Source organism: Trachemys scripta, chromosome 5 (assembly GCF_013100865.1).
Source record: "Trachemys scripta elegans isolate TJP31775 chromosome 5, CAS_Tse_1.0, whole genome shotgun sequence".
NCBI lineage: Eukaryota > Metazoa > Chordata > Testudines > Emydidae > Trachemys > Trachemys scripta.
In genome coordinates, this window is record NC_048302.1 from 28,056,150 (window position 1) to 28,080,765 (window position 24,616).

Consider the following 24,616-nt stretch of genomic DNA (forward strand, 5'->3'; position numbering starts at 1 on the left):
ATATGTTTTTTTCTATTCTTTTATTAATGTTTGTAAAGGTAAGTAAGGGAGAAACTCACTGTACATAAAATGCTTTCAAGTCAACAAAACAAACAAACTGAAAAAGGAAGGGGGGAGAGTTATTTTTTAACTTTGTAGGGGTTCCTTGTAACTAGAGGAGGTACAGAATTTCAGTCTGAAAATACAGTGATTTTTCAAATGTCCCTTTGATTTCACATGTGAAATTCCTACTTCATCTGAAAGAAAAATCAGGGTTTCTACTACCTTGTATTGCTGGGGTTCCCTTAAAAACTAGTCACTTACCAATATGACTGGTGTAAGGAATATTTCTGATATTTTCAATAATTCCATTCTAAGTGTAGGGAATACTGCAGCTAATTTAAAATAATTTCAAAAGCAATAAATGGGATCTTCAGTACCAAATAATGAAAATGAAATTATCATGGATGGAAAATAATAGCTAATTAATTGTTTGTTACATTTGGCCCTAAAAACAAGAGGATTCAACTCTCCATTATTTTTCATTTGAGTGGCATTTGTTGACATGAATGAAGGAGCATTATTAAGTTACTCACTTCACGTGAACAAAAAATAGGATATAGTTTCTGAAACTTACATACAAAATGGAGTCTGCATTAGGATGAATTACATTATGTGGCCCTGATCCCGCAAATGCTTCTGTGTATGAGCAACTTTACTCAGACAAGTGAAATTAAATATGCATGTAAGAGTTTTCAGGATTGGGGGTCTACAGATTAAGCATTGCTATTGGTTTAACAATTCATTTCAGTTTTCAATTAAAAATGGTAAGTTTTAAAAGGCACTAGTCTTCGCAAAAGCTTATATACACTTGCTAAAATGAAAAGTTTGAGAGGAAAATATAGATAACATAAATTGACAAATTTAAGTCCTTTTTTTCCTCTTTTTCTTCCGAAGAAGAAAAATCGAAGCAAATACTAAACGGTTTGATGCTCCACTCCAGTACACCAGATTTTCATCAGTGTTACTCCATAAAACTGATGTAATTGGTGAAGAATGTGACCAACTGTTTCGTTTTGAATTCTTGAACTTATTTGCAATTTACTGTAAATTTGTTTACTTTTCTAAATATTCTGCTAGCCAAAGAAGGATTTTTTTTTTCTGGTTTAGAGACACACTTCTGTCATTTGAAGAAAGGAAACTATTGCTGATTTTTTGGGAGGGTTTTGCAGTATTTTGTCATCTATATCAATAAATGAGCAATAACGAAGTTGCTAAAATGCAAAAACAATACACTATTTAAAGACTCAAATGTGGTTCTTCAGCTGGTGTAAATTGTCATAGTTCTGTGATTCATTGACATTCAAGCTATGGGGGGTAGGGGAGCAGTGCCCCCCCCACCTTAGTTTTGCCCCCCACCCAGACTTTTCATAGTTCCAGGTGCTCCATTATGTCTTCTACTTCCTCTCCCCCACTCTCCTGCCCCTCCACCCCTGACTTTTCAGGCTATAATATTACACCATATAATGTTATATACTGAAACACAACTTCTTCCTGTCCCCCACCCCCCAAAAAAATATTTCTGAAATGGCACTGCCAGAGCTATGACATGCACACTAGCTAAGGATCAGCATTTATACACTTGAATTTTTATTTAGCTTTCTAAGGACTAGCTTTGGTAAAGTATCTGCAAGAACTGTGAATAATTTCAAACTGCAGTATTGATTTTAACAGGTGGAAAGCTTTTTTTTCCCCCTTTCTGCCCAGACCCCTCCCCCCCAATCCCTTTTAATGGAAGAAATTTACATCAACAAAAAAGTCATCATAAAATTAAATTAGTTTCACTAAAAAGTAGTCAATAGGTGCTGGAGAGAGTTAAGATTATTATGAAACTGAGAATGATTTGGTTTCATTTTGGTGTGGAGTTGTGTAGGTCTAAAAAATACTGACTTCCTTAGTGAAGTAATTTTGTGACAGCCCAGGGGCTCCCTGTCAATCTCAATCCTTCGGTGAATTTTGAAGCTGTTTTGCACAGTGAAAAATGCCCTGGAAAAAGGATGGAAAAGGAAAATGAGGAAGGGGGGAAGAGGGAGGGAATGGAGAGCACTGTTTAATTGAGTACCACCTCTTAAACATTTCCTACTTCTTTTAATTTTATATATATATATATATATATATATATATGTAGTTTCACAATGATTTTAGGTATTTTTCTTGAAGCTTGATTTATTACTCTTATTTGATTGGGATTATGTGATTTCAGTAATGCTTAGCAATAGATATCTATAGGGAAGCATCATTACATCACAAACTCAACACTTGTTAAATATTGGAATTTTCATGAAAAATCGAGTTCCCCTTTCTAATCAGTGTTGCTTTGTCCTTTTTACTTCCTGTATGCTGCGGCTTCATATATAATGCTCCATAAGCAAACCCAGAAAATGTCCTTCAATAGTAGGACCCCATGTAGGGTGTTTCTTATATACAGTGGACCTGTTCTAGGAGCATGGGAACCAAACTGGAAGCCCTTTCCGTGTATGAAGGTTATGGAGTATGTTGTTATAATTATTAAAATTCATAGGCTAATTTATGGAACCAAATTTTCCCTTTTAGTTACACGCATCCTACCCCACTGACACAGAGATTGAAAAGATGTAACTGAGAACTGAATGTTTTTATTCATTTATTGTTAGCTTTCTGTGCCAAGAGAAACTATTGCTCAGAAACCTCTGTGGTCTTTGGACATACTGTTTTATCAAATTATCATGTGTCGTGAGAGACCACTTGAAAACAAAAATTAATACGAACAAAATGTTCCTGCCTTGTAGACCGCTGTTGTTTCCCAGCTATAATTTTAAATGTAAATGTATCTTTATGGGGGAGAGAGAATCTTATTTACTCAATTAGCAATCAAGAATGTTTCGAAACAACTTTCTTTCAATTTACTGATGGATTTATCCTTCAGAGGATTCCTGCTCCCAAAATGAAAATATTGGAGTTAATTATTTTAAAAAATGGAAAAAGAGCTCTAGACATTCATCTCTAGGTCACTTTCAGCTCTAGCCCAGACAAGTTGTGTCTTAAAGTTCCCATATAATGGCCACTATGTGAACTGAGTGATAGGCTTAGAAAAATTTCTGCCTTGCCAAAATCATAATCACAACTGTCACTAATTATGAAGTTAGTCCAATGTTGGACTTTTTTATTGTCCAATATTGTCTCAGTAATTATGTCCTAATTTCCAAAAGATACTTAAGCACGTGCCTAGCTTTAAGCACATGAGTAGTTCCATTGAAATCCATGGGACCACTCCTATCTTTATGTTAAGTGTGTGGTTAAGTACCTTGCTAAATTAGGGTCTGTCTTCGTTGACAGTTTCGTCTGAGAGGACAAGGACTAAATAGGTGTGTTTCTGAATTATTCGGTCTCTGTCCCATTTTATAGGTAAAATCTCTAGATTAGTATTGAGCTACACTGGCAGACTGAGCACCGGTGAAATCCAGCACCAAATTAATTAAATTCTTCCTGTTGTAAGGCACAGAATTAGTTAAGGTAAAAACACTATGGTCTAGGCTAACAAAGAAATGTACATGTGGTAAGGCTGAGTATTAGCATGCTTAATTTTTAGGCACCTAGAAAATCACTGGGTTAGGCACCGAGGTTCCCTGTACAATGAATGGGGAGCAGGGCCGCCCAGAGGATTCAGGGGGCCTGGGGTCTTTGGCGGCGGGGGTCCTTCCACTCCGGGTCTTTGGGGCACTTCGGCGGCGGGTCCCAGAGCGAGTGAAGGACCCGCCGCTGAATTGCCGCTGAAGACCCGGAGCTGAAGGAGCCCTTGCTGCCGAAGACCTGGAGCGGAAGGAGCTCCAGGTCTTCGGCAGCGGGTCCTTCACTCAGTGCCACCGAAGACCCGCCGAAAACTCTCGTGGGGGCCCCTGAAAACTCTCATGGGGGCCCCTGCGGGACCCAGGGCCTGGGGCAAATTGCCCCACTTGCCTGTCTTCCCACCCCCACCCCCCTCGGGCAGCCCTGATGGGGAGAGATAGGTGCCTCAGAATAGGATTATGAAAAGCCAGCCCACTGGGTGGCTCATTGCCTAATTTAGCCAGGGGAGATGCCACATCAAGGGGTGTGTGCTAAGCCCTGCTCCTCTCTTGGAGATGGGTGCCTAAAACCAGGCTGCAGGGATGTTTCTCCCTCTCATTGGGATTCCCAGCTGCCAATCTTGTCCTCAGGTTAGGATCTCCCTTATAGCCTTTAGACCAGTGGATAGGGTACTCACCCAAGATGTAGAAGACTTCCCTCCCTGCGCCCAATCTCAGATCCCTCGTCCTGATGGGGAGAAAGGTGGCAAATCTCTCTTCAGATCCTCTCTCAAGCGAATGCTCTAACCACTGGGCTAAAGAATATTTTGATGTGGGTCTCCTTTAGTCTCTCCTGTTGAAGCTGTCCCACTTTGGATTAAATAATGAAAGAATCACTGGGCAAGAGAGAGTGTGTGCAAACATGAGAAGGACTGTAGCCTGGTGATTAGAGCACTCACCTGGGAGAGCCAGGATCCAGTCCGCGCCCCCCCCCCCCCCCCCCCCCCCCCCCGCTGCAGTTACTTTTTTTTATTATTCACAGTGGAATAGATTCAACAGGAGAGATTGAGGGACCCCCCCCACCTCAGAATATCCTGTAGTTCAGTGGTTAGGGCACTCACTTGAGGGTGGCAAAGCCCACTTCAAATCCCTTCTCCCCTCACGTGGAGGGTGGACTTGAACTGGGGATCTCCCACATCCCAGGTGAGTATCCTAACCACTGGGTTAAAAGTTATGAGGGTGGTCCTCTTTCTTACTCCCCTCCATTTTGTGAGTTCACCTATTGGGGTCTGATCCAGTAGACAAGGTCTGAACACGTTCACTGAATGGGGCCCTGTAGGCGAGTTAGGTGGAGGAATGCCTATCTTCACCCATTTTGTGAATCAATCGGGGCTTTAGGCTTCCATAACCTGGCGTGGAGCTGCAGTGTGCATGCCCAGAGGCTGAAACATAGTTTCCTTGGAAACTTTTACTGCACAAATGTAGGCGGAGGGTGGTTTTTAAGCACCAACAAGGTGTGGGAGGCAGCTGAGTGGGGGTTTTGTGAATCCCATTGGAACCTGATTCTGGGATTTAGGCACCTACCATGGCAGTTAAGGATACATTCACAAAAGGACTTAGGCACCTATCAGCTTCAATACAGGGAGTGACTCCTATTGGTATTTAAAAGGGTGAAGAACAGGTGAGGCCCTAGGTATGATGATGTTCTTTAAAATCAGATTTCTTGCCTCTCACAGACCGATGGATAGTTTGAGGCACGTTAATAAAATGAGCAATAAAGGTACTCCCATGATTTTCTAATTTTACTAGTGATGTTTTGCAATATTTTATGTTGTATAATATGAATTATACTGCATACAATTGAGGCCTGAGCGATTGTTGTCATTTGTTTTGTTTTATATGGATTAAATCCCAAACAGCCTTAGTTCCTCCTCCCAAATCTCATTTTGAAAACAGGGTTCAGCCTCCTCAAAACCCACACTTTTAAAAACTCACGTTGCTGTCCTCAGTCTTACCTATGTTATTTGCTGATTGACATTGCACCACCGACCAGTCAGAAGGTCAGCACTTCCAATTTTCAGTATCAGTTTGCAAACAAAGGGCCATTGAGAATTCCTGGCCACCCCCAGCCCCACCACAAAAAAGAACTGACTTAGCTCCTGCTACCTCCAGAGCCCCCTCTCTCCATAATGTATGTCAATGTTCTTGTTTAAATGGGGAACCCACCCTGTCTGTATTACGCTCTAGAGCCTGCGCTGAAAGTGTAAGTGATGGTGCATAACCACGTGTTGGCACTAGAAATGTGAAATTGTGTTGGGGGTTTTGTTTGTTTGTTCATTCATTTTTAGTTACTTGAGAAATTATTCATTCTCCATAAATGATCAAGTTCTACTCTGGATACTCATGTGCAATTCTCATTTAGAAGAAGGGGAAGGGTGTATGTTTCCTGAGTTACAATTTGACGGCAGTGGTCAACTTTTACATAAAACTTGAATATAATACAATTACAAACAGGGCCGGCCTTAGGGAAAATGGGCAAACTTGTATTTTGGTGCCCCTGACCCCCACTGCCTCCCCCCCCCATTGCCCTCAGGCTCAGTTGCCTCCCTGGGCTCCCCACCGAGCCATTCAGTCACCCCTGGTCCCTGCTACTCCCTGGGCTCTCCCCCCCGCCCCTTTGCTCCTGTGCCCCGCTGCCTCCCTCCCATTGTCCCAAGCTCCCTTCTGCAGTCTTACACCACAGACCTGCCCCCCTCCTTGCCTCTCGACCACGGAGCCCCTATGACCACAATGCCCGCCCTGATTACAAACATAAAACTTAAGGGTTTTTTAAAAGCCACTCCAAAATTATTTTCTTTATTTCTTCTGATATTTTTAAACCAGAGTTTAACAAAAAATAGATCATCCAAAATCCTGTTACCAATCAAGAAAGAGATCTTGGAGCCACTGTGGATAATTCTCTGAAAACATCCACTTAATGTGCAGTGGCAGTCAAAAAAGCTAACAATGTTGGGAATCATTAGGAAAGGGATAGATATGACAGATAATATCATATTGCCTCTATATAAATCCATGGTACACCCACATCTTGAATACTGCATGCAAATTTGGTTGCCCATCTCAAAAAAGATCTATTGGAATTGGAAAAGGTACAGAAAAGGGCAACAAAAATAATTAGGGGTATGGAACAGCTTCCATATGAGGGAAGATTAATAAGACTGGCACTTTTCAACTTGGAAAAGAGACAACTAAGGGGCGATATGCTAAAGGTCTATAAAATCATGACAGGTGTGGAGAAAGTAAATAAGGAAGTATTATTTATTCCTCATAACACAAGAACTAGGGGGTCACCAAATTAAATTAATGGGCAGCAGGTTTAAAACAAAAGGAAGTATTTTTTCACACAACGTGCAGTAAACATGTGGAACTCTTTGCCAGAAAATGTTGTGAAGGCCAAGACTATAACAGAGTTCAAAAAAGAACTAGATAAGTTCATGGAGGATAGGCCAATCAATGACTATCAGCCAGGATGGGCAGGGATGGTATCCCTAGCTTCTGTTTGCCAAAAGCTGGGAATGGGTGATGGGAAGGATCACTTGATGATTATCTCTGTTCATTCCCTAGTCTAAAGCACCTGTAATTGGCTACTGTCGGAAGACAGATACTGGGCTAGATGGATCTTTGGTCTGATCCAGTATGGACGTTCTTATTCCTATTTTACTCAGGATCAATATGCTTGAAGCACAATTTATGTGTATAGAGCACATGTTAACATATCCCTTCTGTCATTAGGTTACTACTTCATTTTTTATTCCTTCCCTAAATGCCAGTCATCTAGAAGTCCCTCTAGATGGGGAGTAAGGAAAAGTCATTAGGTTTCCAGGGATGCTCAGTGAAGTAAGATTAATGAGGGAACACTGCCCATGAGGGAAACATTAATGAGGGAAACAAAGCAAAACACAGGTGCAAGTTACAAGAACTACATATTCCTCACTGATTTTCACATTACGTTTAGTGCCAGTTATTATTTACTGGCACTAAACGTAACATTTTATCTTAAACTGTTGGCATCAGGAGCACAATATTGGGGCAATTAACCTTATTAGGGTCAATGGGGGAGCATATTCTGCAACTTTTATGCAGATTATTCCCAACCTATCTTAACCCTTAAAAGCAGCAAAAATTTGGGTTATATTGTACATGGATTAATTATACAAATAAGACAGCCATTCCCACAGCATTATTACTGTTCGTCTGATAAACTTCCCCATGCTATTAATGTTTAGCTCAATAAAGTAATTGTTTCTTGTAGAAAATCGCCATATTTTCAAAAGAGCTCAGTCAGCACCGAGTAGCTCCCGTTTAGATTTTTAAATAAGTGTCTACATTTTCATAAGATTTCAGCTCTCCCTAAAGGTACGATATTAAGTGGCCATATTTTCAAAAGTGCTCAGAATCCAGCATCTTCTGTTGAGAGTAGTTGTGGGTGTGGAGCACATTTGAAAATGTGGCCCCTACTCTTTGTTAATCATTTTATTGTCACAAGCAATCACAGACTTTCTGTATGCTATAATTCTATGCAGATTCTGTGGGTAGGCATCCTTGATGGCTGGTAATGCATCCTTTGCTGAAAGAATTTTTAAGATGGAGTGTAAAATTATTGTTTAAAAAGAACTAAGATATTATCTAAGATCCCAAATCAAGAGGAAAAATCATTTCCATTTGAAATAGTGTCAGTTTTAATATACACAAAGCCAAAATCTCCTGAGTCCCATCAAACAGAAAACCATAACTAGCCATAGCAAATAACAAAGATTGTGTTAGTAGAAAAACCAGTGTACGATGTCATCATTCTGAGTTGACGTAGAAAAATTAGATGATCTAGAGATTTGTAAGTGGTGGAGAAATGTAGCAATTTAAATTCTGCACCCCCTTAACAGCACTGGAGAAGGCTGCTTTTCTGTGATACAGTAATATGCAACTATTTTTAATGTATTTTCTTCTCAATAGCATGTCTAAAACTGTATGATCAGTATAAAACTCTTTTTAAAAAATCTCAAACAAAATCAGTACTGAAGTCACAGAGGGGGGAAAAGACATTAGTAATATGTAAAAAAGGAAAGCATCTGCTAAGAGGTTAAAAGGATTCTGTCAAGTTGAGATTTAATCAGATTCTGTAATGAGTTAAAAGTAGTTTTACATATTTCAGCTGCCTCAGAGACCTCCGTCAGTTTTTGTGATTTTTACAAACACCTTTCATGTTTTTTAAAATGTTCTTTCCCCTCTTGCTGTATATAAGATCCAGTCATACAATGAGTGTAACAGGGAAGTTGACTGTATACAAAATGACATTAAGAGCAAACAAACCTAAAAATTGAGGGAAATAATTTTGTGTCTAATCTCTTAGTTATAGTAATTTAGGGGGTCTCACTTGTAACAGTAGCAGGCAGGTGTACATATAAAATGTGTAATTATGCATGCCATACATGCGAGCATGCATGCAACTTTCAAATTCCCAGTATTTCCAAAGCCATTCTTCAGAACAATATTTTAACTTAATGATCACATCTTATTCTGCCATTCTCTAGGTATGAGTAATACTGCCAGGTATTAGGACTAATACAAACAAAATAGGTAGTGGCATACTGTGGAAACAAAATGACTGCCACAGTTAAACCTTCTCTGCAATAGACTTTTTTTTCCAGAATAATTTCCCATTGATTCAGCTCCACCCATGGTAGCAATGATGGAGTGCAAGACACAGGTAGCTGCCAGCAATTATACCTCTTTGTTGTATATACCTGCTCTAAACCTGCAGGTTTAGACAACATGGTCTTTAAAATGCCAGCTACTGCCTGGAGCTCTGCCTACGCTAGTGTTAGCAAAGGGAATTTTTTCAGAAAAAAAGCCTTGTGTAGATACAGTCTAAAAGTTTTACAGTGAACTACAGGCCAGACGTGGTTAAAACTACAAAAAGCAGGTGCCTCTGCGTAGCTGTTGTACATTATGTTGATGACCTATCTTGCCCTATGTGTATCCTCTCCCGGAATTTAGAAGCCCTGAGGCTTTGCGCATGTAATAATATATTGTGCTTTTCATCAGTAGATCTTAAAGCACTTTACAAAGAAGGTCCATATCATTATCCCTGTTTTACAGATGAGAAAACTGTGGCGCAGAGCAGTGAAGTGACTTGCTTAAGGTTCACCCAATCTGCCAGAGGCAGACCTGAGAATAGAACCCAGGTCTCCTACACTCTCAGCTCCTACAGTGAGGTGAAACAGTTTACTCTGTACAGACATGGATTATGTATCAGTAGAGGAAAAATTAGGGCTAAGGATGATACTGAGGTTACAGAGAGTAGGGGCAAATAAGAGGTCCAAGTGGAGGAGGAAGAGATACAGGATGAAGTATTGTGTGAAGATTATGTAGTACAACAATTATCGGTTGTATCCGCAGAATTCACCACTAGAATTTCTAAGCATTCAACAACTATGGGCATATCTCCAAAACCACAGTAATCTATAAGCAAACAGAAAGTCTGCCATATTTTGTAGCTGTGATGTAGTACAACATGATATATATTTCTGGTATCACTTCTGTGAAATATGACTTCAGTTCACCTCCCCATTCCCTGTTTTTCCTTATTTTGAGTAAGGAAAAGAAAAGCAAAAGAAATCTGCTAACAGGATTAGTAATGATGGTTTATCTGCAGCAGCTGTTGGTTTACACATTTTTATTTGGAAACCCTTCTTTTTTATATATAAATACTAGGGAAGGGCAAATTTGAATAGAAAATAGAATTAACACATATGTGTGTGAGCATCTCTGGCTAGAAAACTTGCAGCAGGAGCTGTTCTTTCAGGATTTCCAGCCAGTTGAGGGTGGGAGCTGTTTGTCATTGGGCTGTATTTACTTTCTAGATTCCCCTTTCTGAAAGAAGAGGGTGTTCTTATACACACCAATATCAGGAATGAAAAACAAGCTGTTTTGTAAAAGTCTTGGGGGATTTAATAAAGGTAGATATCCATCCTATAGAACTTTTAATAAACCATCTGAATAATTCTGTTGCAGAGGTATTATCTTTTGAAAAGTCTACATGAAGGAGACATTCTCCGTTCAGTTACATACATTTTCAGAGTAACCTCTATAGAATTTTACTTAATTTATAGAGATCCCTGTTAGTTTAATCTCTATTAAATTCTGTAGGACATATCTGTTGGACTGAATTTAAATATCTTGGCCTAGGAGTTGGCAAAATGGTTTTCTAAAATAAAATAGCAAGAAACCCTTCTAAACAGGGAGGATTGGCATGTATGTGCTCTGAAGAGGCTGTCAGCATCATGTTAACTTGTAATTGACTGCTTTAATGTAGTTTAGGTGGCATAGAAAATTTGAGAAGAGAGATCAGTAGCTGCTTAAAATGTTTTCACCAACTGTCACTCTTCACATGACTAGGCTTTAGATGTAAAAGGTGTTACAGGGATGGTATTGGCACTGTTTTTCCTTGATCTTTCAAAACTGAGTTTTCAAGAACACTTAGACCATTTGTACTCAAACTGCGTAGACTAAATGCAGAGACCATATCCCTTCTTGCAGGGTGGGATAAAAGAGGCATATGCTGTATGGGTTTTTTTCTGTGGTTTCAGGCCCCATTGAAGTTTGAATTTTACTCATAATTATGCTTCAAAACATGAATAGGTAGATCTCTGGGAATAAATCTAAAATTATTTTTTGTTTTCATTTTTATAAATAACTTTTGGATCATACTTTTTTTCATGTCTTTACTTCCTGTTTGGATTTCCCAGTTCATTAGTACATGTTTGCTATATACATGTTTCCAGCAAGACCAGTGTCATGCGACCAAGCTAATAAGTAAACATGAAGTTTAAAAAAAAAAAAAAAAAGGAATTTTGAAAAGTCCCAGTAGCTGCTCGAGGAGACCTTTGTAAATGATTGCTGAAATGACTGGTAAACCAACATCTGCATCATCATCAAGTCTGATTCCTCCCAGACTAAGAAGTCAATATCAGGTTCTGATTGTTCTCAAAAGAGTGAATATTTTTAAAAAATCCAATCTCTCAGTCAGTTTCTATTGTGTATGCTAGTATGGCTACTAATGTAGAGGAGAGAAATGTCTTTGCTCACCTTTTAAAATCCAAATCTAATAATGAGCCAGCAACAGTAACTGGGAGGAATTGTCCACCAATAAAGCAAAAGGCATAATGAAAATAGTAAAAGCGCTTGCTGGCATTGTCTGGAAAGGCATGGGTTTTTTTTGTTTTTTTTTAAAAGGCTACATCATGTCACATATAGTCATCGAATACAGAGAGATATCTAAAATACACTGAATGAGCTCAGCAGCATTCCTCAGGTTCTGGTTATTCTTACTGGCTCTTACTCAAGCATTAGTTCCAAGCCTTAACATCAAGTAATAGTTGACATTATATTCCATACTCTGCCCTCAGTTAGATCCATGCAATCCCATTAGCTTCAGTATACATTGTAGAAACAGATATTTTGTTACTTTATTATTTAATAGCAACAAAACTGTAAATTACTTTTCTCTGGGAACTTCCCTGAAAGTGTCTAACCCTTTCCTCTTCCCAAGTCACCTTCTCCTACATCTAAAAATACCACTAAAGGGTAACATTTTCCCCTCTGCTTCTGTGAAGTCCTACAGTAGCCACGCTGTAGTGGGGACAAGGACGTAAAGCAGAGACACAGGAATTCAGCCTAGATGGCATGGATCTCAGCAGATCCAACCAGTCTTTAGGGACCTCCTGCCCGTGGTCCAAGGGGGTAAATGCTGTTCTTCCATCCTCCCAGGGAGCAGTCAGAGGAAATTCCATGAGTTTAGAACTCCAGTCCCCTATGTGGGAATAACCCAGAAATGATTTTCCCCAAATTGAAAGCGTTTAAATGGTGCAGTCTTTCTCTTTCACTAGACACGTCTCTTTCACATTGTACCCATTCATCTGCTCTCTACACTAGCTTCCCATAGAATATTGAGTTAAGTTCAAGGTCTCAGTCCTTATCCTCAAGGCACTCAGTGGCCTAGGCTCAGAATACCCAAAAGATCACCTGAGGTTCCAGGATGACTGTGGTTGACAACTCTCCTCCTCAGGCATATTGGAATTGTCTACCACAGAGTTAAGGCTCGTCTGTGCAGGAGACAGAGCTTTTGGGGGGCAGTCCTAAACTGTTAAACTGTCCCATAGGAACTGAGGACCACTACAAATTTCATCATCTTCCACATCGAGTGCAAGGCACAGTTCTGTAACCGGGCTTCTCTAATATAAAAACATAGCAGCATGTACGTTTACAGAAATATTCCCTAAACAAAAACACTATACTGCACATATAGTTTTCTTTCTAGAGAGAAATTGAGAGAGTGAAAGAATCACACATGACAGATGTTAGTCACACCACTTAATATACACGTGGAAGGTGCTCAGACATTACAGTGAGAAGGGCAGCATAAGAATTCTTTGGGGAGGAGTTGTTATTCTCAAAGTCTCCTATTTTTGGTACTGTTATTGGCTTTGCCCCAATTTCTTGAATATATAGAAAACCTAAGAGATGGGTTAGAATTTATTTAGACACCAAAACATCTTGTATGCTGGGGAAATGTTCTATGGGCATTTTCAACATTACTTTGCTTTGAAGATGGATTAAATGCATTTATTTTGAAACAGAGAGTATATTAATCATTTGGAGGGGATTGTTTTAGACTTCTTGGGGGGTGAGTTTTTAGCTAGTCCCTGAAAAAGCACCCAGTCTATTTACATACATAAAGCAGAATGTTTGCATGGCCAAGTCAGCATGTGTATGTACCACACTGCCTGTGTGTGTGTGCGAGAGAGAGAGAGAGAGAGATCATGTTGCCTTTTACTGCTACAGAGTGCAAAAGAGCTTGAGAGGCACCTATGTAGTTGGTGCCAAAGAACTTCTGTTTGATGCCTCCTTATGACCATGGCATTTGTGTGTGTGTGTGTATATATATATAGCCACAGAGTATTCCATGTGCAGTTTGTTCTTGTTAAGCAAAATCTGTATTTTTTAAATTACTTGTCTTCCTGGCATCATGTCAGGATCCAAATAGTTACTCTTTAGTTCTAATGATAAAGCTATCCATTGCATCGTTTCAGGACATCTTTTAATTTTTAATAGCAAAGCACAATAAATGGTAGATATTTGGAAAATACACTATATTGCCCCTGCTTTTGTTTTATGAGTCATGTCTGATAAAAGTTCTAAATATAGATTCTACATGCAATACATATTACACTGAATCAGAAAAAGGAATATGAAATAACCACTTTTCCCACATAAAGTTCTCTTGTGAGAATAGGTGAGTGAGATAATTTCTTTTACTGGACCAACTTCTGTTGGTGACAGAGACAAGCTGCTTTGTGTTGAACTAGCTGGAGCTTATGTGTGGCCTTTGTCAGCCTCAGGTAGTGAATGATGCTGTAATCAAATCTGCAGGTGATAAATGCATGGAGCTTGTACATCATAGCTCCATCATCCTCCAGCAGCAATGGGCTCAATCTCCTAGTTAACCAGATTTGGAAGGAGGCATTACATGTCTTTCCACTGTTTCTATGTTCATGTTCAGGAGTAGAGGAGAGTCCAACAGGACCCAGAGACTACATACTACCTTGACAATTGGCAAGCAAACACCATCGATAGAGAGAGAGGTTCGCATTCTAGCCACCCCCTCAAAGTGTTTCCTTCTTCCTATCACCATCATTTCTATTTTGCTTGGCCTTTAAGGACATTTTGATCATTGCTTTGCTTAGAAGACTCATGGAATCATAATTGGATTGAGTTAAGTATTCTTCGGCCAAATGAGAAAAAATGGTTTTAGACTCTCGGAAACAATTTTCATTTCACTTCTGTGAGTGGAATCTGGCATTTGTATATACGGTTACCCAATTTGGGACATAAGTAATTGTGCAGATGCATTTCTGGTGGCTTCCTGAAAATTTGGCCTTTTGTGCTCTTCCAGTTTCCACTTTCCATCTAAATAAGAAGTCATTTCATGGCAAATTTTTAGTAAGTATTTAGTCAGTAGGGTTATATTCCTCTATAATCCAGAACTGTAAAAAACAAAACAAAGCCTACTTAGAATGCCTCATTGTTTGAAGTAGCTGTACTAATTTTGAACACAATTGTTGGAATTATTAATGGTATAAATAAGTGGTTCCCAAACTTGTTCCGCTGCTGGAAGCGGCGGTCAGTACGTCCCTCGGCCCACGCCACTTCCAGCAGTTCCCATTGGCCTGGAGCAGTGAACCGCGGCCACTGGGAGCCGCGATCGGTTGAACCTGCGGATGCGGCAGGCACACAAACCAGCCCAGCCCACCAGGGGCTTTCCCTGCACAAGCGGCGGAACAAGTTTGGGAACCACTGGTATAAATAAATAAAATCTATTACACGGAAGAATATTGTGTAAAGAGAGGCTGGCTACAGATGCTCTATCTGCCAGGCTTTTTCTTCATAAAGAGTTATAATGTCAATAGCAAATTATAAAACATAATAGGAAAGACAATGCTTAGCTTTCTGAGTTTTGTAAGGTTATATCGTTGACTAACGGTGCTTTGATTACTGACATCTTGCTGTAATAATTGATCAAATACAATTTATTATTATATCCACTATTCATCTTTGGCTGAATACCATTTCCAATTATTTGATATATGACCAATACTGCAACTAGACATTAGGTACACTCCCACTTTAAAAAAATCTCTTCAACGTCGAAGTTAGGGGAAAAGCAAGTTTGTACTTGCTGTGCTAATATGTAGTTTTACCGCCTTGAACGCCTGTTTTCCCAAAGAAGGCTTCTGTTTTTCCCTTTTTGATTTTTCTCTCTCTTTTACGATGGTGCTGGAAGGCTGAGCCACATCTCCTTTGGACCCTGTCAACATGCCAGGTTTAGTTTCTGCCCAAAGAAAGTACGTGGATGTTCCAATTTTTCTTTTCAATGCCTTCTTCTCTAGACATGTAAAGGTTACTCGGTGACTCAATTTTCCTTACAGATTCTTAATCATTTCCCACATTTTTGCATGACTGTAGATTTTCATAATTGGTTTTTAGCTCACTGGAAAATATTGTTAATAATCTTTGTGATGAAAGATGAGAGCTATTGACTCCTGCCTATCTTTGTAAAGTTATTGTCCTTTATTTACAACATGTTTTCATGTTACGGTCAAATGACTCTTTTAGAGTTAATGCATTTCATTAGCTACATTATACTGTCTACTCATACATTTCCCTGAGAAGTTTTTTTAAAAATATTTTAACATTATAAAGGAAATATAACGACATTTAACAAAGTTAAAATAAAAAAGCAGTCTTTTGTCACAATTAGACTAGAGAACTAGGAGCCAGGATTCCGAGATTCATTTCCTAGCTCATTTCCTAGTGACTTGTTCTATGGCCCTGGGAAAATCACTTAGGTCCAAATTTCCGAAGTGTCCACCAATTTTGGGTGTCTCTTTTTGGGAGTGTTCACATTAAGATGTCTGGAAAGTTAATTGTTAGAGGTGCTGAGCACCTGCAGCTCTTATTGGCTACACTTGCAGTTGTGGGTACTCAGCACAAGTGGCAGTCAGGCCACAGATGTCTCACATTGGGCATCCAGAATCAAAGGCATCCAAAATTAATCAACGCTTTTGAAAATTTGCACTGTACCTTCTTTGGCCCTCCGTCTTTGGAAAATAGATTCTATAGATGCACAATATATAATTATTGTTGCTTAAAATATGCTAATAGCTTTGCTTAAACTGCCAAAGCCCAGAATATTCAGAGTGAAAACCAGGGTAAATTGATTTTAATCGCCAAGCAGAAAGCCTTGATTTAACTTGGTGATTTTCGTCATCTTTTCCGTTTGTGCTTCAGTTATTTTTATAAAGAAAGATGCATTCTCATTTGTTGATATAACCATTAAAACCTATTTATTTACAACTAAATAGAACCTTTACATTAATCTTTTTGCTACGTAGGAGGATGCATGATATCTGCATACATTTATTTAAGCAATTACATAGCTTAATATTTTCAGATTCTTATTAATTGTACATTTTTATATGTTGGAAAATGGCAAATGATATTGCTAATTTACTAAATAATTAACTTTTTGCTCATGATTTGCATCAAGTTGCATTAGGATGATAACTGGAATTTAATTAAAGACACAAAAAAGCATATTTATTTTTCATTTAAATATTTTAAGAGAGTATAATAAATTTGGGTCTTAACATATTTTATATTAAATTCTGATTTCATTTTAAACAGGTTTATTTTTAAAAAGAAAAACTTATCATTTAAATAACTCAATCAAAAAATCTGATTTTAAAAAAAAATTCATTTTAAATTTAAAAAAAAGATTTTTATTCACCCTGGTAAAAATAGAGAAACAAATTTAATCCTGGTTTTAATGGCATTACAAAGGGAGATGAATGTTGACTCTAATACTTTGTTGGGATTTTCAATTCAATGAGAGTTGAAAGCAGGAAACCCCAGTCTTTGTTCTGAGTCCTACCCTTTGGAGGTGCTGAGCAATTTTAAGGGTATCTGAGCAGTGGATGATGTTGCTATTACAGTTGGATAATTCAGAGATGGGTTGTCAGAGCTTTAACAATGAATGCATGTGACTTTTCATTTGAAAGCAGACTCATGTTATTTTGATACAGGTATTATTATTATTGCATACTGAAAAAAATACGGCGGTCAGTGAACAATCATCCTCTTCGTGCTTTCATCATTTCAGCTCTCAAAATGGCAGAAGAAGATGCCTATATCATGGGAGTATCTGATCATCAAGTAAGTATTAAGAAGTGGGCTGTAGTCCACGAAAGCTTATGCTCTAATAAATTTGTTAGTCTCTAAGGTGCCAAAAGTACTCCTGTTCTATTAACACACAGTTTATATGCTCTCAATGTGTCAAAAGCATATGAGTTTATTCTGTCTGGCTATTTTAGCTATTTGTCATGTGCCCATTCCCATAGTGTCTAAACTTTCTATAGTCTGACAACATCAAAGAGAAAAATATCAGAATAAACCTGTATCAATAAGAAGCCCATATCAGTAAAATGTAAATTTCTCCCACTGTATGGCCTACCCTTTGACATTGCCTGAACAGTGTAAATGTGGCTTTAAAAGAATTTCGTACATTTGTTTTTATTTCCTAGCTGCCCGATCCAAACTTACACTGAAATTAATTCAGCGATTGCCATGACTGAAGTTAATTACACAAAGGAGCATTTTTATATATTATTTTATCAGAGGTTTGTTGATTTGAAATTGACCGCAGTGTTCCTTCATTCACAACCATTTTGGTGGGACTCCAGAATTCCCAAACTCTTCACTGATCCAAAATTACTTTAGGTCACTTTGCTTATAATTAATTCAAGTGATGAGAACTGTGCTTGATTCAGAGGCTCCAATTAAAAAATATGTTAATCTCCTAAGGCTTAATGTATGTAAATACATGCTAAATGGATTACATTTGACATTTGGATCTGGCTTTGCCCAGGGCAAGAATACAGTATTGCCAGTCCCAGACTTTCAAAAAGCATGAGATTGATTTTAAAATAATGAGATTAAAAAATTACATTTGATGTTTTTTATTTGCCTTCTGGTTTTGGAACTATCAGGGTGCATGGGTCTGGGGTTACATTTTTAAGCTTTTCTCCCTAGCCATGAGATCTAGAAACATACTTTTTTAAAATAAAAGCTCAGATTCTCACCTATTCATGTGACTCCAGAGAATAAGAATAACACCAAATAATGTGAAACTCGCAATAGAATCACTAGGGTTGGTAACACTGAGAATAGGACTAACTTTTCTTAGCGTACATAAAAAAAGAAATGTAAAATCCTGGCCCCATTAAAGTCAACAGCAAAACTCCCAATGAGTTCAGTGGGCCAGGGTTTCACTATTCAGCTCTATTTTCCCATTGAAATACTCATATAACCCATCATGAGTGGCAGTGAGGGATATACGTACATATAGAAAGGGGAGAAGAGATCTCATAGTTCATGAAACCTATTGAGTTTAATTCTAAAATCAGGGAGCTCATTTGTGTACATAAATGCACCCCTGGAGAAACCAGTCTGACTGAAGTCCCTTGTCTTCACTGATGGGAAGTCACCTTCCTTTAAGAAGACAGTGAAAGCCTTCACCTACTTATCATGGGAAGGGCCCTCCCTAGTCTTTGTTGACCACAGCTGAGAAGGATGAGGAAACAGTCACTGACTTGCGATTACAATGCAGTTGACTCCAGTGTTTTCCCCTGCTGAGGTCAATGGGTCGGGACACTGCTGAGGGGAAGAGGAGAGAGAGAGGAAGGAGAGAAGAAAAGCAGGGAAGGACTGTTGAAAATTCCCAAACCCTATCCTTAGAGCTAAGAGCAGAGCTTGCACAGCAAGCTGCCCCTATGAGTACAGAGGGAACAGACTGGAGCTGTGATGCAGTCACTAGACTTTTAACAGGAGAGTTGTGTATTCACCACCAGTGAGTTGTCCCTGTGGTCCTGTACTGGCAGAGTCAACCCAACAATTTGTTCCAAACTAGTGGATTAATTGTGATGAAAAGACTTGCTGCTTGTATGTTAATTGCTAGACCAATAACAAGTACCACATCATCCAGTCCAGGAAGATTCTCTCTTCTGTCATATTAAATACCTTCTGAAGCAAATTTCTAGGTTTATAAAAAGGTTATGTTTACTCATTTTTATTTCACAGAGACTTTTTTGTTTTGTGCTTATCCTCCAATTTGAAAAGCGTTGAATTTAGTTGTGGTACTACTTACAGTAGATCAAAAAGTCTGTTCTTAACTATATATTTTTTGGAATTCAACGAGAACTTTTTAAGTTGAGCCCACGGAAGCTGCTCGTTTGGTACTGTCATTTTAACATGGTGTGTCCCTTGTGAATATGTTTTAAACAAAGATGGTGGCTAGATGATGGTTAGATAAGGGGATTGGGAGTTGGAACTTTTTAGCTCAGTCAATGACTCTGAGTATGACCTTGGGCAAGTCACCTGGGGCTAGATGTTCAAGTGCTTAGTGGCCACTATTGGGGCCAGATTTTCAAAAAAGTTCAACTTCCAAGCGCTTTTGAATATTTGGCCTGTGGTGCATGCACACTAGCACTTTGCACGGCTCAGCAACCCTTTCCATGCTTGCTACAGACCTACAGGTTACACTGGTCAAAATGCTGAGTCCTGTCTACACTACCAGGTCCACAGGAGCTAGCACTAGTGGAGTTGCACCATTAAAAAGATGCATCAAGGAGTGTTAGTGTGGACAAGTCTTTAAACTCTCTGAGCTTTGATTTATCCCACCTGTGATACAGGAATAAGAATGCGTACCTATCTCAGAGGTATATTGGGAATCCTAATTAATATTTGCAAAGTGCTTTGAAATCCTTCGTTGAAGGATACTGTATGTGTAAAAGTATTTTTGCATATTAATAATCATTAACTCTGTTTCAATACAGATGTTTGCAATGGAACAGTTCATGGGAGTGAATGCACTATTTAATAATACAGGTTTCATTACCTCAGAGTTACCACTACGAACAGGTAAGAGCCACTGCTATTTGGTCCTGGTGATTTATCTTCCTAGTGTTTCTTCTAATTGTGTGTGTGTGTGAGAGAGAGAGAGAGAGAGAGAGAAAGAGAGGTCTTTCAAAGAGGATGGTCTGTTTATATTTATTATGTTCTATTATAAAACACCTTGAAGTTTTTATCCTTACTTCCTCATATTGTTGTTAAAATGTCAGATTTTAAAACACATTTAAGAATCCCCCAACCTCACTTCACCTGCAAGAAGAATCTGTGACTGTTCTACTACCAAGGATACTTTTGTGCCTAAATATAGAAACTGAATGTTTTAGCCAGTTAAATGTTCTGATTGATCAAACATCAATAAATGATGTGTTGAATTTTTAAAGGGACAATACCATTTTTAGATGCCTCCAGTTGTTGTATTGCCTGCCTCGTGTAACAGATACATTTTTTGCATGCTATCTTGTGCTGTGTTTCATTTGTTGTAGTTGTTTTTAAGGGGATATGTTTCTCACTAATGAAACCTAGAATATATTCAGCTTCCTGTATCATTTGAATCTGTTTTCCTTCTCAGTGACTTCTGTATTTCCTGTAAAGTGTCAGGTTGATATTAAAAGCACCTAACAGTTTCCTGAATGTTGACACAATGTTGAAAATGCAGAGCTAAATTCTGGCACTTTCCCCCCTGCAACCTCTGCAAAAAAAATAATGAATATTTTGAGTCAGTATGTGGATCAATTATCCCCAGTGTGGGACTGATTTAGGAGTGTTGAAATCTCTTGGCAGAGATCAGGAGAAGAATAAACATATTGATTAATATTATCTGGTAATTTGTCCTTGGAGGTTTTTTCAAATGTCGTTTGTCAATATTACTTTTAATTTGAAAGTAGGAATCCTGAGCCTCCCCGTCTAGTCTATTGGATTAACAGATTTGGAAAAGAAAAGAACTCTGAATCCTTATTTATCAGTAATGTTGTTAGAATTTTTCTCTGACCTATTGTTAATGTCTTTGCTGCTGATTCTTCACTGCAGCTTACACGCTGTCGTCATATTCTGTTGATGATCCATTTAACTCCACATTCAGTCAGGACATATCTGGTACTTTTGGCATCACAAGTTGCTTTGTATCACAGAAATCAAAAGTGCAGTTTGTTGGATGCATTTGCAAATATGACAGCAGTAAAGGGCATAAAAGTAAAATCCTTGTGCAGAGGGCTGTGTAAATCCCATTTAAACTCAATCAGTTGGTATCGCAACATTTTTTTATTAACACAGAATGGAATTGGCCACTAGGATTCAATTGCAAAGCCTAGAGGCTTGCTACAGAACATACCCCTAGTTTTTTCCCCCAACGTCCCCAAGTCTCTGAGAGAGACATCTGCTTACTAGTTTGAAACAGTTTTAAGTAGCAGGTTCTAACTCTGACATGATCAGTGTTGCACATACCTCTGGGTCCTTCTGCAGTGATATGCTTCTCACCACATGTAGCTTTTTAGTTTACCTGATAATCGTCACTCAACTTCTTGAGTAATGTCACCATAACAAATCATGGCACATTAATTTCCTACTGTTCTTTGAATTGTGGTGTTGTCACTGCTATGAGTCTGCCGTTTAGCCACATTTTAATATGGTATTGTGAGATGGGGATTGTATTTTAACCATTGAAAACAGGAACTAATACTCTTCTATACTCAGAGGAGATTACTTGCAGTTTTGTCTTGGGATTTTCAAAAGTGCTTATTCTTGGTTTAATTCAACTCTGATTGAAATCTGTGGGGTTTTTACAATTTACTTCAGTCAGAGCAGAGTTAAGCCAACACAGAGTGCTTTTGGAAATCACACCCTATTTTTGTTTGTGTGTGTGTCCGTTAAGAAAGAGGCCTGAGGAGCTTCAAAGAGGCCTGAGGAGCTCAAAGAGGCCTGAGGAGCTTCCCTGGTATTCTCCAAAATGAAGCACTTTGACAGCCGTAGGGAGAAATTGAGGTGGGAGGTGTCCAAGAGAGAACTTATCTCTCACAAAGTGGTCTGCCGAATGAAGAAGTTGGAGAACCTAGTTGGCTAATATCTGCCATTGACGCAGCCCCAGCACTTAAATCTTTCAGTCAACCATGGACAATGGCTGAGTTACTGATTTGACAAGGAGCAGGTTTAATGTATAACTGTGGGTTATAGTGCCATTTGAGTGTCATTTAAACAAGTAATAAACAACTAGGGAGTTTAGGGACTTTCTGACAAGTAGGCGTGCGTATGTTTGTAAATATAATACAGTGATGTACTGCTGTCCCTCCAGCTTCATTCTGACTGTATGAATAATACACTGCACTGCTCCATGGGGAGCACTGGGATGCATTCTGCCTTGGAGACAGTGTCTCCGGCAAATCCTTGCTGTTTAGGGGGTCAATCTACGACACCCCTGTAAGAAGAAGAATTTACTCACCCAGTGTGGCAAGCCACCCCAGTCTAGTGTGGAGTGGAGGGGCAGAGCTGTAGCTCTGTTCACTCCTTGCCCCCCCTTTTTGGCAAGTTACACCCAGAGTGCAGGGGCTGCAATTTTGGCTGGTTCCCTACTGCCTCCTCCTCGCTGCACAACCATTCGCAAGCTTTCCCACAACATATAGAAAAAAATGTGTGCAGCGGTGTAACAGTTTGGGGAATATGTCTGCGTAAGCTTAGGAAAAGATGTGATTTTATGACCTCTATTTAAGACTGTCATCTTCAGTGCGGATTAAAACTTCCATTGTATGGCAAAAGACCATGCCTGCAGATCTGAAGCGGGGCCATTAACAATTGAATAGCCGCACCCGGCAGCTGCCAAGGACTATTATCTTACTAATGACTCTTGCTCACTGAACCCTTCTCTATGCCCCGCAGCCATGGGGTGTGTATGTGTGTGCTGGAGAATGGAAAATCCACAGAAGGACAGAAGGAGAAAGGGGTGACAGACTGACTGTAAAAAGAGACATGCTCTCTAAGCAAGGAACTCATATCACCACCAGAAAGAGAAGACACGCTGGAGGAGAGGGGCAGGACAAGCGTGCCTTCTCCCAGCAGAATAGCCAAACCCCAAAAGAATCTCAGGAGTGAGGATGACTCTGAGGGGGAGAGGGATTGCATAGAGGTTTTGTTGTCTCATCTAGATCTATACCTCTTGTGCTCATTATGAGTAAAGTGTGTGTGTGTGTGTGTTTAAGAAGTTCCTTGGCTTTAACTGTCATGTGGTCCCTGAAGAGAGAAACTATAAACCAGAGTGCCCACAAGGTTAGACCTCTGGGAAGAACATTTATAAGCTACAGGGGCCATCTAGAGGGCTGAGGCACTGATTCCAGGGTGTAGGCATCTGGTTGGTGGGGTCCCACTGCCAATGGGGTGTCAGACAGGTGGTGCTCACCTGGGAGTGCACATGAGTGACCCAGAACTAGAGACTGTAATCAGTCACTGCCCAGACCCAAGGAACTTAGCAGCACATGGGATCCAAAGGTTGGGTCCAATACAGCAGCCTGGTCACCATCCAGAAGTCAGGGCTATCTCAGGGTCTAAAATTAATTGTTTCAGGAACTACCTAGCCAGGCTGTTGGCTCGGAAAATCCATTAGTCCTGCAACTCTGCCAGCCTTGCCTGGGTAGTGCCTGGGTGAAACCTTCCAATCTCACAAACCCCATTCTGCTTGGCATTTCTGTGGTGGGAGGGATTAAGGAAGTGGCCCTATCCTGAAGATTGGTACTCCTCCAGAAAGTGTGTGCAGGAGCAGGCTCTGAGAGAAAAAGAAGCCGTGTGTAGCAGTGAGAGGTGGCAAGAAGCATGAGGTCTGTGACTCAAGTGTGAGAGGAAGGAAGGAGAGTGAAGAAACACAGCAGTTGAAGGCGATGAGGGAAGTAGGCCTATGACTCAGGCAGGAGGGCAGGTAGCGGGACAGAAGTTAGTCTGAACTGAGTGAGGTGAGAGGAAGGAAAAAGAAGTTAGGTAGATAAGTAGGTTCAAAATCAAAATGTTGCCGCCCTGCCCCAAAATGTATCCATGTTAGGTGGATGTTAATTTCAAATACAAAGCCTTCCTGTTTGCAGCGGGAGTGTCAGGCAAATCATAAGGAATTGTGATGTTAGAACTTGGCCTTCTGTGGGAGTGAAATTTATCCCTTTGCAGAGGGCTAAAGCACCACTTAAGTGGTACATTCGCTACACAGGGGTGAATTTCATCCAAACAGCATAGAATTCTGGGCAAAATACACTAACTTTAGGTTATGCATTTTGAAAATGTAGGAGCGCAATCAAAAGTTGACATATTTAGTGGTTGATTTGCTGCTGTGCTTTTTTGTGCCTGATTAACATTTATAAATTATTCGTTTGTTAGAATGAAATGTGCAGGAGACAGAGCTTTCTTGATAGCTGGTACCAACTTGTCAAAAAAAAAATCTCTCATGAACTGAAGACACCTTCTGCTCCAGCACACCTCTTCAATGTGCCTATATTCTCAAAACA

The 24,616-nt window shown here is 39.5% G+C and overlaps 1 protein-coding gene across 3 annotated transcripts in view; it reads left to right on the top strand.

Moving 5' to 3' along the window:
* NFKB1 (nuclear factor kappa B subunit 1) overlaps positions 1 to 24,616 on the top strand; it is a 79,426-nt gene that overhangs the window by 1,508 nt on the left and 53,302 nt on the right. For 2 of the 3 annotated variants that reach the window (XM_034771877.1, XM_034771874.1), the window contains exons 2-3: positions 17,341 to 17,393; positions 20,072 to 20,156. In XM_034771877.1, coding sequence (XP_034627768.1) covers positions 17,349 to 17,393; positions 20,072 to 20,156 — 130 coding nt within the window. In that variant the 5' untranslated portion in view covers positions 17,341 to 17,348. Of the gene's footprint in view, positions 1 to 17,263; positions 17,394 to 20,071; positions 20,157 to 24,616 lie in introns of all 3 variants that reach the window. The other variant, XM_034771875.1, reaches the window with a different exon arrangement.